The sequence below is a fragment of the Maniola hyperantus genome, chromosome 14 (assembly GCF_902806685.2).
Source record: "Maniola hyperantus chromosome 14, iAphHyp1.2, whole genome shotgun sequence".
Classification (NCBI taxonomy): domain Eukaryota; kingdom Metazoa; phylum Arthropoda; class Insecta; order Lepidoptera; family Nymphalidae; genus Maniola; species Maniola hyperantus.
The window spans coordinates 7,128,372-7,144,420 of record NC_048549.1 but is presented as its reverse complement, the minus strand read 5'-3'; the positions used below and the strand labels follow the sequence as shown (position 1 = coordinate 7,144,420).

At 37.1% G+C, this 16,049-nt stretch overlaps 2 protein-coding genes across 2 annotated transcripts in view; both read left to right on the top strand.

The window, feature by feature from the left end:
• Positions 1-16,049, top strand: part of LOC117988228 (ommochrome-binding protein-like) — a 259,232-nt gene that overhangs the window by 22,472 nt on the left and 220,711 nt on the right. The window lies entirely within an intron of this gene.
• Positions 13,638-15,380, top strand: LOC117988325 (pupal cuticle protein C1B-like). Its single transcript, XM_034975458.2, has 2 exons — positions 13,638-13,728; positions 15,104-15,380. The coding sequence occupies exons 1-2, from the start codon at positions 13,717-13,719 to the stop codon at positions 15,323-15,325; spliced, it is 234 nt and encodes a 77-aa protein (XP_034831349.1). The 5' UTR covers positions 13,638-13,716; the 3' UTR covers positions 15,326-15,380.

The following is a 16,049-nucleotide window of genomic DNA, read 5'->3' as shown; positions in this document are numbered from 1 at the left end:
GCTAATTGGCGAAGACTAAACATTAGATGTGACAGTGATCACTTGGAGTCTGGAGCTTGTACAAATTAAATGCCATTTTCCTTCTAACCGATTGAGCGCTGGTGGGGATTTTTAACTTTTCAATGCTACCATGGTAACTATTTCTTTTGCTATTGCGGTAGTATTTACTGATGAAAACGTATAAAGACTTTAACTAGCCATTACTAACAAATCAAATTCAAAATACTTGCTTTAAATCTCTAGTTTGAATTGTATTTTTTGGTATTCTTTTCATCCAATGCTCTATAATTTCAGCGGACTACCTAGACATGTAAACTTAAGCACGAAATGTAAAATCAGAACCCTGTTCTTTCTAATGGCCTAAAGAGCGCGCAAGGGCGAGACCTTCGTTATTTTAAAAAGCTAAATGTTATCTGCGTATTGTCTCCAACACAGGGAGGAACAATCCGCGACTACAAAGTTTTGATCATGGTGGCTTTGGCAGATAACAGGTAACAAAGGTGTAAGAAAACTTACGTCAATGTATAAGGTGTAATCTGTACTATATATAAAATAAATAAAATAAACTAAAAATAAAATAAAATAAAATAAAAGGAAAAGCTGACTGACTGACTAACTTACTGACTGATCTATCAACGCACAGCTCAAACTACTGGACGGATCGGGCTAAAATTTGTCATGCAGATAGCAGTGCTACTATGACGTAGACATCCCTAAGAAAGGATTTTTGAAAATGCTACCCCAAAAGGAATAAAATAGGGGTTTGGTGTAGTCCACGCGGACGAAATCGCGAGCATAAGCTAGTTATTTTATATTTACTTCGGAATAGTATTAGAAATCACGTCATGCATTACCAAACACTTAATATTATCGTGGCAACCCCCTGCCCGACACCCTTAAACTTTAACAATTTATTATAATTAACAACAATTAACAATTTATTATAATACACGGAATAAATTAAAAATAAACTAAGTAGGAACATTATTTATTTAAAATTTATTTTAAGTAGGTATGATGAATCACGTCACACGTGCTTACAATAACTTCAGCATACTAAGAACGCCTAGAACTTTTAATTACCAATAGTTCGTATTGGCACATTGCGATTTGCGTTTGAATGATTTCAGGCGAGTTCAGCAATCACGTTTTCCATAGCACGTGTATACTTCGGCTTGGATTGTGATGTAATTTGCTCTCAGAAATACATTTCTTACCTGAATAGGTCGTATTGATCGTGAACTTATGCAAAATTTTGTATGCGTCACGATGGTTTGTGAAGCACGTTTTGCTTACAATACAATATTTTATTTTTAGCTTAGATAAGTATACTTATAAATAGATATAGAATAGGTATTCTTTGTGCACAAGTGTCAATGACATTTATCATTTGAGTCAGTCACCGAAATGATAGACGGGTGTTGTTTAAGCTTAGTAATACCTTAAAAATACAATAACATACCCATAGACAGATATAGCTACCTAGTTTTCGGTACGCACCGTAGGTACGCATCACAATATCATGTCGTCATCGTTATGATCTCACGGTGACGTCCACAGCTGGACATGAAGCAATTACCCATATCCGTTGTCAGACCTTTGACCAGCAGCGGTGAACCTTTGACAACTTAAAATTTAATTAAAATCATTAGCACTAAATTAAGATATTTGCTTGTCTAAACGCTAAATGTAACAAAGTAGGTAGGTACTTATTATGGAATAGTTTGCTGAACTTTATTTTAATTTAATTTTCACATTCTATTTTATTTTTTCTTAAAGTATAACTGTGCAAACCAGGGGCCAGTCCGCTATAGTAATCATAATAACAATGTTAGTCTCGATGGTCTCAAATCTCGTAATATTATGTTCTGAGCAATATTTAGTAAGAAATAATTTGCTGGTTTTTTGTTTTCCACTAACTCGCACCTACTTGAAGAATATTATTATTTTTTATATTATTAGTGCAAGCATATTCGAAATTCATAAGGTTGGGAGGATCGTTATAGATCACTTATAGATAGTAGGAAGTAGGAAGGAGTTTGTCCATGGCTGCAAGATTTGCAAATGCCAACAGGCGACAGCTATAATTGGTGCACTTTTCAGTAGTAATAAATTATCTCTGGTAGTAAGTAGGTGCTGAAAAGTGCACCAATTGAAAATTCAATTACCTAAGTATAAGTAACGTTAAAAAGTGAGCAGAGCTGAATTGTAGCTAATGATGTATGCTGACGTCTTCAACAGTAGGTAGGTACTAGCTAGCGCACGATGCGGAGGTTTTAAAAAAGCGCCGTGTAAAATTCTAGCGGCTATTACGCCTTTTGCAGGTTTTACGGGTCGATTCGTAGTGTACTTCATAGTCACCATACTTTTCACTTTTATCAAGTTTCTTATTCAGGTTAAAATCTGTTTTAGAATGTACAGGTGAAGACCTTTCATATGAAAGGTCTTGATATAGTCACTCACTTTGAAAGTTGAAAATACTAATTATTAGTTCATGACCACAATTTAATTTTTTTGTGTGAATTCCCTAAATTCACGGTTTTCAGATTTTTCCCCAAATGTCAGCTATAAGATCTACCTACCTGCCAAATTTCATGATTCTGGGTCAACGGGAAGTACCCTGTAGGTTTCTTGACAGACAGACAGACAGACAGACAACAATGTGATCCTATAAGGGTTCCGTTTTTCCTTTTGAGGTACGGAACCCTAAAAATGAGAATTTCTTCTACTGCCACTAGTGAAACGAGAACGACGAGGAGGAAGGACCCAAACCCGGCCAGTGGTTTGCCCTGGACCCTGGTGGTTTAATATGAAAGTTAGTCCAGTACCTGACTTATCAGTCTTGTTCGGAATTATATCATGAATTTTGGGTCAAAAACTTATTAAGCTTTCCGTCATGAAATTTGGGAGTTGATAATATTTCACTCGGAAGTCTTGCGCGTGAAATCTCGCCAGTCGTGTCAGATTAGCATCACACTTAACTAAGAGAGTGAGGGAATAGAGAGTGAACGTATGTTTACGCACACACAGCACAGTTATGCCTACTATTATTATGGAATGTTCACGGAGGCCAGGACTGATGGCTTTCATGCCATCATCCGTAAAAAGATGGCCTCCCTCCTACAGCGTCTTCGTAGCAGTTCCAACAGCATTCTGGGTGCAATTAAAGAGAGGATAGGCTGCCCAATAATTAAGCATTGGGTGGCTGTGGCCACCGGGCGCCTAGAGCTGCCACGTTAGGCCACTTTATTTAATCAGTAAGCACTAACATTACTAACATAACTATAAGGAAATATTGTTACTAACATACTAACTTTAGTAAATATATAGTTGTAAATTTTAATTATGGACTAGAACTGGTCTGAAATAAAAGATTATTTATTTATTTATTATCTTCTGTAATTGACTTGTCTCGACTCCATGGGTCAACGTCATGTCAAAAGTACGGTCCCACCCAAATAAATTTTAAGTACCTACTAATTCTTAGTACAAAAAGAATTATTACTTTCTAAATTCATGGGTTCACATTTAAAATAAGGACTAAAATCGTACTTTTGACATGAAGTTTGATACAAAAAGTTAAATAGGCGCGTCAGGAGTTAAATTTTACGCGTTATACAATCATGATTTTGACGAAAAATCCATCCACGCCATCGTCCAAGCATAATACATAATTATGTAATTAGCATCTTGTGGTCTGCTTTTTAAAGTATGATTGATTTATTTACAAGACGATGCCCGCGATTTCATTTATTTATTTATTCAGATACAAGTTAGCCCTTGACTGCAATCTTACCTAGTGGTAAATGATCATTCGCGTAAATTTATGTGGATATGTTACAGTTAAATGGATGTGAAGTGAAAAGCTAGCAGACAAACAGATAGACAGAGACAAACAAAAAACTTACTTTTTATTTAATTGAACTAGCTACTAAGAGTTTTACTCATTTTCACATCCTGAAACTCTTATTATAATGTATAGATAGTATAATACCTACTAGTAGTCCATTGACTACTAATTTACTAAATAGAATCTAGAATAATCAGTACAGAAAACCCATTTGCGCTTGACCTGTTTTTTGAGAATAATTTACTTTCAAGGGTCGTACGTGTTAAGAATAATAATTCAAAGTATGCAACATAACGTTTACTTTATAATATCACATTTGGTATCGTTTTTTGTAATGGCATTTAGTAGGCAACGACGTATGGGGCTGATGCCGCTACATAGGGAGATGCAGGGGCATAGTAGGGAGCAGCAACGTAGGGAGCAGCAGGAGCGACGTATGCGGCAGGGGCGGCAACGTAAGCAGCAAGACCGTTGTTAATGCGATGGTAGTACTGCGAGCTTGTAGCGGTAACTATGGGCGCTGGGGCAGCAACTAGTGCAGCAGCAACGCTTGGTTTGGCAGCCGCAATTGTGACCAGCGCGGAAAGGACGACAATCTGTGAAAAAAATTGTACTTGTATAATTAAAATATTACTTACTTATATATTTATCTTGCTTTTAACTATTTATTTTGCTCACGTCAACCGAGCTCTACATACATAATTTTTTTATCCTGTTAAAATTATTAACGAATACTCTTATCAAAAAGAAAAGTCCTGCCTTACTGACTGACTCTGAATTTCCAACCCAAACCTTGGACCTCTAGGTCCAAGGTTTGGGTTGGAAATTGATGAGTCAGCAGCTGCAGGAAGCTGCAATTTTGCACAAAGGTTCCTTTTATAACGTAGACAAGAAATAAGGCCAGTTTTTCAAAATTCCCATGGGATAAGGGTTAAAGAGGACTTATTTATTTTCGTCCAGCAGAAATCGCGGGCGGTCGCTAGTTATAGATAATAATTAAATTGTGTCAGTAACATAAATTAGATTCTTAGAAGATTCTTACCAGTTTCATCATTTTGATAGGGTTGTTGGTTAGTGATGTTACTGTAAGAATGAAAAGAAGGAATGATGCAAGTCGGTGGTTTCAGCGGACGTTTTATAGTGGCCAGTGGAGGTGTGGCGCAATACTCCAAACGGGGCAACGTCTCTGACATTGGACCACGCGTGATTTGAATCAAATCATCGCTACCACACGTTTTGCGGTTCAAACATAAGAAATAACAAATACTTACAAATTAATCGCAACAGGTCGAGATGGCAATCGGTAGGTAGGTATACCGTATATGACGCGAGGGGATGCCTCGCACACCCACACTCGTGTGCCCACACGTCAGCCGTGCTATCCCGCGCCGGGTTAGCGCGGGGGCTATGCGGCTGTGCGGGGCGTCCCCACCGCGGTTGGCATCTCAACCTGTCGCGTACCTAGTATAAATAAGTAGTATAATAGTATATTTAAGTATTTCAAATACCTGAAACTGTAGACTAAGATCAGCCGCATACACATACAAAAACACACGTTTGCACAAAGGAGGTACGAATATAGAAATTAAAATCTCTCGATTTACTTATCGGGTTAAGAATATCGAGAGCAATTACTGTCCCTTTAAAAAAAATCTTTTGTTGTGTAAAACCTTGACTAAAACTGTAAAATATTTTAAGAATTAGGAAAGTATAAATTAATCTCTATTAGAGATATATATGCTTTACCATTGTCCACTTCCTTTATGACTTAGTAACAAAAAAATCTGGGAACATAAATTAAATAAAAATAAAATATTCGTCATTGATTAGGTAGGTACCTACTACCTATTACCAAATTTCAGAAAATATTTCAAAAACGTGACATTTTAACTTGCGCAAATATGGCGTGGAAAAACTGCGTTGCAAAAATGTTTGCAGGAGTAATTTCAGTACTTATGTTTATATTGATATCTAGGTAGGTACCTAGATATTAATAAAAACATAAGTAGGCTAGCTCTCTGCTCTGCTTCAGAGACGTCTGTTATCCAAACATTTTTTTTACTAGGTATGTATCTACTTATTCATGAAAATAATTTTTATGACTTATGAGTAAGTTATCTTCATGAAAACTGAACAACATTATGATGAAACATTAGACAACGTAATAACAACATTCACATTACAAAATAGTCTAAGATGGTTCGATTAAGTATTCTCGCATACAATTCACAGGCGAACTATCCAGAGGGCGAGTAAATAAAGTCTACACTTATACTACGGCAAACACCCTTAAGCTAACTAATGTGTAAATAAATCGATGAATACGATTCAATCATAAACAGACCTTTTGCGTAATATATGAGGGCAGGGCATGAAAGCCTGCTCTTGACAGAACATTGGCACCTGAAACGGCACCAAAATACATAATATCACTGGCCTTTACTAATACAAAGTACGCTAGACTTGCGAATGCCGACCTATTTCTGAAGCAACTTGATTTTTCGCCATTTTGGCGCTGACAGCAGCAGTGAGCGTCACGTGAGCGTACTTGGAACTAAATGTTAGTGATGACTGATGAGACATCTGTCAACATAGTGTCAAAACGAAAACCATTTGATAAAAAGCGTCAATTTTAATTCCCCGTACGCTCGACGGGGCGCTTAGAATCGTCACAAAAAATAACTGTCATTTTGTATGGCACACTTCTTCCAGCGTACTTGTAGTCCATTTAAGTATATACTTAATATACATAAATATCAGTGTTATCTCGGTTATCTCATTGTTATTTATATACCTACTGTAGTTTGTAGTATCTATAATAAACTTGATCAAGTAAACAACAGATACCATGTAGGTATTTACATACAGAATATATAGGATTTACCAAGTAAGGTGAACTTTAAGAACTAGGTAGGTATATTAGAAATTGGCTTTAGCCCCAAACTTTATACGCATGGATTTAAAGTTTGAACCCTATAGAGAGAGAGAGAGAGAGAGAGAGAGAGCCATCACGCGCCAGACCTTCATTTTTTTTTAATAAAAGCCGAAAGTTTATCTGTACTATTTTCCCCAACACAGGGAGGAATGATCAGCGACTATGAAGTTTGGATCATGGTGGCTTTGTGAGATACCTAACCTCCTAAGTTGCAAAAAATCTTACGTCAAAGTATAAAGTCTAATTATTTTTGATATTTTGTTTAGAATAGTATTAGAAAATAACGTCATGCATAGCCAAACACAGATGCCCAGTCTGTGTCTAGCAGGGGGTTGTCACGATACTATGTGTTTGGAAATGCATGAATATCGGTGCAGCCGTTTCATAATATTACCCGAATGAACAGACAAACTAACAGAAATAAAGAAGTGTTTGGATTTTGCTAAGGTTCCGCTTAGGTAGAATTCTTGCAAATGAAATGGACTGCATTTCTTTATGCAAAGACGTGTGCCTGGACAAAGTAAACAAAGTAAGTACCTACTAACATAGTACATAGTAGTTCCATGGTACTAACCTACTAGATTTCAAGGCATGCTTTTCTGTAAAGGAAAAATAAGTCACACGTGGTGAAAAGTTCTAGACTGTAGGTATGTAAATATTTTTACATGAAGTAAGCTATAGTCTAGTGAATGTGTTAATACATATTATTATATATTTGACGAAGTCAAATTAGCTATCTGTTTCATTTTACTCCCTGCCTATAACATATTAGCTTTTGCCTACGACGCGACTGTGTGGATTTAGGTTTTTAATCCCGTGGGAACTCTTTAATTTTCCGGGACGAAAAGTAGCCTTTGTTTGTCCCCGGGATGTAAGTTAACTCTCTACCAAATTTCATCAAAATCGGTTGAACGGTAGGGCCGTGAAAAGCTAGCAGACAGACAGACAGACACACTTTCGCATTTATAATATTATTATAGTAATAGTATGGATGGATATTGCGGTCCAAATTTCATTGGAATTTTTCGTTACGATAAATAATATACTTAGATCTGGAACTTATCCTCATACTGCCATGCTATTGAATTCGCTGTTGTTATAAAGGTGTTTACTTTCCTATGAACAATGCCGATGTGACTGACGCAAAACCCGTGACTTTGATCGGAACGCGTGTAAACTTTGAGGGCCTAAGGAGCTTATGAGGAAAAATCTTGGAGTTCATGAAGAAAGAGTACACCTACGATGTAAACCTGTTAGATGTTGTCACGAAGGTGTTAAATTGTTCTGAAATATTCCTGTATGTATAATAATTCAGGCTTGAACCTTGGACATCGCCTGTTGCCTTGGCCTATCGCCGGCTTAGACCATAGTCCGCCACGCTGACCAAGTACGGATTGGCAGACTTCACATAACTTTAAGGACATTTGGAGAAACCTCAGGTGTGCAGGTTTTCCTTCACCGTTAAAGCAAGCGATATACGCACATACCTCCAAAAAGTTAGAGGTGATCAGGATTAAACACCGGATCCCCCGAATAAGAGGCTGACGTCTTAACCACTAGGCTATCACTGCTTCTTTTGACGTACAACCTGCAATGAAACGTTTCCAACGCGGCGCCTAGAGCTTGTATCCCCTACCTACAAGAAAATATGATGTTTCATTGTTGCGTATAGTACGCGTATAGACGCCCCGCACACCCACACGTCACCCGCATTCGCCCATACCGGGTTACCGGCGGAGGCTGTGCGAGTGTGCGAGGCGTTCCCTCCCTGATTGCCATCTCGACCTGTCGCCGACTATACATGTCCGTCAACGGTGACACCTTGGCTCTACCTTCTGGAGTGTGCGCGGCATGTGACTTGCATAGCCAAATGTGCTCCTAAAAGTTCAATGCCACTATTCACACTAAAATGTTTTATTGTAAGTTAAACAGGTTTCTTGTCGAGAAACATAATATTGATGCAGATAGTATTAAAAGCTAAAAATAATAAGGTAGATACCAGGTACCGGTCATCACACCACCCTCATCATCATCAAGAGCATTGATCAGACTAAAATAAAATCGTGGGGCGAGTTGAATTTCTATTCACTCAGGTAACAGGTTTCAGTTGATATAAATACTTACTTAAGAGTTCGTTAACACCAAAACAAACTCGACGCTCAAATTTCTGACGTCGTTAACCTAAACTCATAAACGCAAATTTTTTAAATAACATATTTGTGCGAATGTCCTCTGATCCGAAAAAAATAATGCGCCGGGCACTCGACCAAAAGGGTGAACATTTCCAGTGAGTGGAAATCTCTCAAACTATGTGGCACGATCACGTTGACACGTGATAGCACCTTTAAGGTCTTCGCACATCATACGTACTCGACGCCGACTCCACTTCGACTCCACTCACAGTAAATCATGGAAATGTGAACTTTTTTTCGTGTTTCTTACGGTTGAATTTTCAACATTTAATTGAAAAAAGTGTACGGCGTGTGGTCCACTCGTCGTACATTCACGGCCATCTGCGAGCCGTTTGCCATCCGATGAATCTGTATTTCCCACGCAACGGCCCCGCGTCGACAATGCGCGACTGGCTTAACGTTGCCCGTCCACCCGTCCTGTTATCCCACCCGAGCTAATGATATCTACCCAGTATCCTGATTAACGGCACATTTCCCACTCATTGACGAGTGTTGTCTAGTGGTCACTTAGTCAACGACACGTTGATGCTGAACCAAAAGTTGGAGTTGTCGACTGTCGAGTCTGATACTCATCATGATCAACCCATCTGGCTCACTATAGAGTACGGGCCTCCTCTCAGAATGAGAAATGGTTTGGCCATAGTCTACCATGCTGTCCAAGTGTAGATTAGCATACTTCACACACCTTTGAGAACATTATGGAGAACTCTCAGGTGTGTAGGTTTCCTTACGAAGTTTTTTTTCCTTCACCGGTAAAGCAAGTGATATTTAATTACTTAAAACGCACATAACTCCTAAAAGTAAGAAATGCCGAATGCTACTTGACGAAGACCTGGCGTCCGTTGACAGATAAACGAAGGTTGAACTTTCGACACCAAGTGGAATCAATTTCACCCTATTACAGATTCGGAATTACAAATAGAATTAAACAATATTGCGACAACTCTGTTTACAAGGCTCGATTCCAATAAGTCGGTTGGTTACTGTTACAAAATTCTAGCCCCATAGGTTTCAAAATTTTAGATAACAATACGTTTTAGGACGTTAGAAGAAAGCAGTTGAAAATTAAACATTAGTCTTTTTACAGAAACTCTTGTAAGTGTAAAAAAAATCCAAAAGTTCGATTTAAAGAGATTTTTTCGATCGAAAGAGAATCGATTAAATTATTTGCTCCGTTCGAGATCAACTATTTTTTAAGTTAATTATCACAATACAGGGTGTAACCGGAACGCTTCTTTACTTAGCGTTATTGTTATACTATCTAAACACAATCCAATGCCGATAACCATTTGTCTTATTTGGTAGTTTTAGTGTAGGTAGCGTACCTTAGATAGGTATTCTTGATGTTATTACCCTCTTTTTACCTATAAGTCGCGGCTGTCAGCCCCGTCCTAATTTGTTTCCGCCTAAAAATGCAAAATAAATATAAAAATATGATGTGGATAAATATATTTGGTGTCATAGTCGTAATTACAGCTAGTCAATATTTAAATAAATTAGCGTACAAAATAGTCGTAACTGTAAGGGTAGGTATAGGCTGCGTAGTCATAGTGGTCGTATGCTGCAGCGTATCCGGGATAGTAATATGGGGCAGAGTATTCAACGGCAACGGGGGACGAGTAAGTGGCAACGGACGACACCGGGTATTCCACTACAAGGGGCTTCGCTGCGGTGAGGGCCAGAAAAGCAGCAAAAAGCATCTGAAAATGTGACATTTATAATAAATGTTCGCAAATAATAATAGAAACCATTGTTTAATAATTGTTAACGTCGGTTAAGTATGTGAACATTAACTTTTAAGTTTTTTAATTAATGTTTTAAAAAGAATTCTACGTAGGACCAAACTAAAAACCTAATTATGACACGTAGCATCCTTTTTTAGAAACATTAATATTGTTTTAAGTTTTGTGCGATTACCTTGATAAAGCAAGTGACGCGGACGGGACGCTGTGAAGATTTAAATTTTATGCTGCCATACTTTAATTTAAAAAAATTGTCACGACAGGTCAAGATGGCAATCGAGGAGGGAACGCCCCCGCACTAACCCGGTGCGGGCGAGCGCGGGCGAATTGCGGGTGTGCGGGGCCGCCTCATACCCCGATTGCCATCACGACCTGTCGTGACAATTTTTTTAAATTAAAGTATAGCAGCATACAATTTAAATCTTCACAGCGTCCCGTCCGCGTCACTTGCTTTGTCAAGTCTCATAGTATCTTTGAAAATAGAGACTTGCAGGTAAAACCATGTAGGTTTTAAGGGGTTGCAAATCTTGTTAGAAAAAGAAGAAAAATACTCACATATTTGAACATCTTGGTGGTTATTTGTGTGATCGGTCCGTATTGATACAAATCAAAGCGTAATGATAAAAAACAATTGATTTATCTCTGTTTATATAGGAACATGGCTTGTGTGATATACAAGTATCTAAGCGGTTAATTTTTGATATATCCTCCTATTCCTCATTTAGCATTATGATCACGTGCAGCCTTGCAATGGACCAACGAGTAAAATTATAAGGTCAAGGTTATACAAAATCGGTCAAGTGCGATTCGGACTCGCACACGAAGGGTTCCGTACCATCATACAATAAGCCATTTTGATTTTTTTATTTGTTGTTATAGGGTCAATAGTAATACACATTCTGCGAAAATTTCAACTCCCTACGTAATACGATTCACGAGATACAGCCCGCTGACAGACAGACGTACGGACGGACCGACGGATGAATAACGGAGGTTTAGTAATAGGTTCCCGTTGGCACCTTTCGAGTACGGATCCCTAAAAACCTAAACAAGGATTACGGACTGGTTTCTGTCACATGAAAGTAAAACTGTCGTAACTTCAATGGTTCATACCTGGCACTTGATCTCGTCAAACGAGGCTATTTAATTGTAGTTGTAGTTGATGATCCTAGAACACATTTTCTTATCTGTAACTAAGTCTGTAGCCTAAGATATTTTGGGATTTTATATCTATTTTAATCTGTGAAGCCGGATATCTATTCATGAAGCTCTAGACACCAAATATCTATTTAGGTTATTAGCGTGAATTTCGATCATTTTAGCTTATTGCATTCTTTATATTGTATTTTCGAAGTACCTACACTGAAAATATAACGGAAAAATTATCCTAATTAGGCTATTGATATTTCTAATAATAACAAATAATTCATTTTCATTTGGCATTTTTATACTTTTGGAGTTAGGTTTTAAAAATCCTGCGGGAAGTCTTTGATTTTCCGAGTTAAAAAAAATCCACTGATCCGTGCACCGTTACCTTACGCGTTACCTCGTTGCGGCGTGATTAAAGGACAAACCAACAAAAAAAACAACAAACAAACACACATAATATATTATGGGTAGAATTGTAATTTCCCGAATATTATACCTATAGAAATCAGTTTCCCTGGAACTTAAATTATTTTTAACTGACTTATATTAAAAAAGGGTCTCAATTCTTATAATAATAATCTTTTAATTTTTTAACGCGTTTTAGTCATTTTTCAGTGCTTTTGAAGTCAGTTTACAATTTAACAAAATGTGTGAAAGCTATTTTCGATAAAAGTACGAAATGAATCCATTGTTGTACCAAGATTTAAATATATCTCTAAAGGTGGTGATTGCTGAACCATAAATCGCTGTTTATTAGCACGTGTCCATTCGTCTTAATTAATCTATTAATAGTCGTTCAGCTAGTTCACTCTGGTTCAGTTATTGTTCGTGATTTATATGTTTATGAAATCAATCAAACAAGTAAGTTAGTAACTGCTGTAAACGACATGTTCAGCAGTCACTGAACTGTTTTGTAGCAATGTTACTTACTCCTTAGTTACTTACTTTGCTACTTCAGTGATTTAAAAAGGATCATCCGACACTAGAAACTGTGACTCTGCATATGATTCACACTTCATGCGATTGTCGCTTTGGACATCTTTCAGATCTTCACGCTTTGTCCATCCATCGAACCTAACCTAAGGCGTTTGAAAGAGCGTTTTCCTGTTAGAGCTCGTATCGTAAGTAAAAGGTCCCAGATAAATAATTCTCGATTAATTTAGGGTCTAGTTTTTGTTTTGAAGTATCTATAGAGCTCACTAATTTAACTTTACTCAGACTTCAGGTCAAAACTCTTTAGTCAGCGACAGGTTGAGATGGCAATCGGGGTACCTATTTTGTTTATTCTGACGTATTTAGGTATCTATTTTTTAAAGCATTTTATATAAATGTGACTTCCTTCCTATTCTCTCTTTTACCTCCATCAAACCATACCTAACTACTAGCTTATGCTAGAAGTGGGTATATACGACAATGATAGAGTAAGTAGTGGGGTAAACTTCGACCTTTCGATTTTCAATCTGCTGTTTGACCTCTAAACTACTTTACCGCTTACAATTATTGGCATATTTTTACCAGAATATAGGATACCTATGCGGGAATACCAGAATCATCTGAATTACTTAACACTTTCAATATTATCATTACAATACCTACAAGATTTTATTTTATTTCCAATCCAATTATAATTCTGAAGTATATCAACTTTTACCTCTTCATGTACATTACTCTCTTAAACGCACCTAACTTCGTATTTGTATTCCAAGCGTCTCCCACAAGGCTGTTTCTTCACATCAGAAGGTAAAACTGAGTCGTCTATAAAACGAGTTGATACCAAACAATAGCATCACATACGCTTCAGTTGTAGTGTTCATTGTTTCCTTCAAATTCAATCTAAAACCCTTCAAAATGTTCAAGCTGGTAAGCTTATTTTCTACTTTTCTAGATTAATTTATGAGTAAAAACTAAACCGACTTTTATGTGCAATTTATAAGCTGTAAAGTAATAACTGGCTTAGCTACTAATCGCTGAAAAAACAGAAAAATAGATCTATTGCGATGAATTTATTTTTCATTTATATTATACTGCTAAGTGCCAATAAACATTATGAACATTATGAATGATGAAAAGTTTTCCCAACAAAAAGCTTCAAAAATCGTATCAAAACGAATCAAAATATTTAATTGTGTGGACATTGAAAAACTTAATCCATACTTCCATACTAATATTATAAATGCGAAAGTGTGTCTGTCTGTCTGTCTGCTAGCTTTTCACGGCCCAACCGTTCAACCGATTTTGATGAAATTTGGTACAGAGTTAGCTAATATCCTGGGGAAGGATATAGGCTACTTTTAATCCCGGAAAATTAAAGAGTTCCCATGAGATTTTAGAAAACCTAAATCCACGCGGACGAAGTCGCGGGTAACATCTAGTTTGAATTATCATCTAGTTAGAATTGATTATCCTTTTATTGAAGTTGGGTAACAAAGTCCTAAACCTTAGTAATCTACTTTATTAGAGCCTTGATTTGCCGCCCATAGCCGCTGTACAGACTTTTCTTAGTAGATTTTTATCGTATCAGTATTATTTTACTGCTAAACCCCTCAACCGACTTCAAGCATTATTAAGTCCAATAAGTAGCTCAAGGGCGAATCTCAAGAGGAAATCTTACAATACCCTTGTTTTTATAACATAATGTTATATTGGTATTTTTTTATTTTAATGACGTAATCCATAATTTTTTTAAACTGTATAAATTTCACATTTTTTCTGATATTTTAATAGTTATTCTGCTATTCAAAGCGGAGACGAATTCAACAAGTAAGAGATCATTAAAATTAGTGCAGCCGTTCTTGAGTTACAGATGGTGTAACTAACCCCATTTCATTTTGTTTTTAATGACGTAAAATGAAACTGTTTCTGATCCAATTTAAGTTTTTTATATTTATTTGATACTTGTCATAGTATCTTTAGTACTCTCGGTCCTAGAAGTGTTTTAGTAAAAAAAATATATCTGTCCTTTTTATCGTGAGGACACTTTAGATCTATGGAGTCCACGGATTTATACTAAATCATCCGTGATGGAGTCTTAGTGTAGCAAACATATCGAATTGCACTTCTGGTTACAAAGGAGCTGCTTCATTTTGCGCTAAAAAAAGCCTAACAAGAGCTGGCTCATTTTTGCTCTAAAAACCAGCGGTGAATTAGCAAGAACATTATGGCGAAATCAGCCATGCCGGTTTCCTCACGATTTTGAAACATTTTAATAACATTGATTAATTTGACTTTTTCACAGTTCATCTTCGCCTGCTTCCTCGCCCTTGCTGCAGCCAAGCCTGGAGTGCTGCCATACGCATACACCGCACCCGTTGCCGCGGCGTACACAGCGCCCGTCGGCGTCGCTGCCGCGTACACCGCTCCCGTAGCTTACTCGCCGTACGCTGCCTACACAGCACCAGTGGCTTACTCCGCCTACACTTACGCATCTCCTTACTCCGCGTACTACCTCCGCCGTTGAAAAATGAAAGAAACCAATGTTTTGAACCGATTTATTCAATGAGCTATTAATAAATACTGGCCAAAAATATTTGTTTTTTTTGCGTATTCCAAGGACATGACTACGCCTTAGTAGGTCGGTGATGTATCGTTTATAGTTACCTAGTCAATATCTTTCAATAATACTTAGTAAGAAGAATTTTTAGCTAAGTACTATAGATAGGTACTAATGACCTAAATAGATCCATAGTAGTTTGCTGCATGCAGCGTACATTTCTCCCGTAGCTCACACCGCGTATACTCTGCGTACGTGACAGCGCCCGTGACTTACTTACTCCGCTTACACATACGCATTTCCTTATACCTCCTTCCTTCCTTCCTACTACCTCCACTGTCAAAAAATGAAAATTTGAAACTTCCACTGAATGTTTTGGACTGATTTAATTTCATCAAGTGACTTAATACGCCTTTGGTGTCTTTTTTATAGTTTTATATTATTATTGTAATAATAAGAATATTTTTAGCTACTATGAATAAGTACACAAAGACCTAAATAAGTCTAGTAACACCTAAATAGGTCTTTATGTACATATCTAAAATATTATAGTACCTAAAAAGGCTCATTCATTGAAAAGTATACATTGTCTGAAATTATATATTCTTAAAATCATTTGTGCTTCTTTTGTACACCTTAGCAAAGAAACGAACAAAATACATAAATGATTACTTACATAAAGATTTAAAAA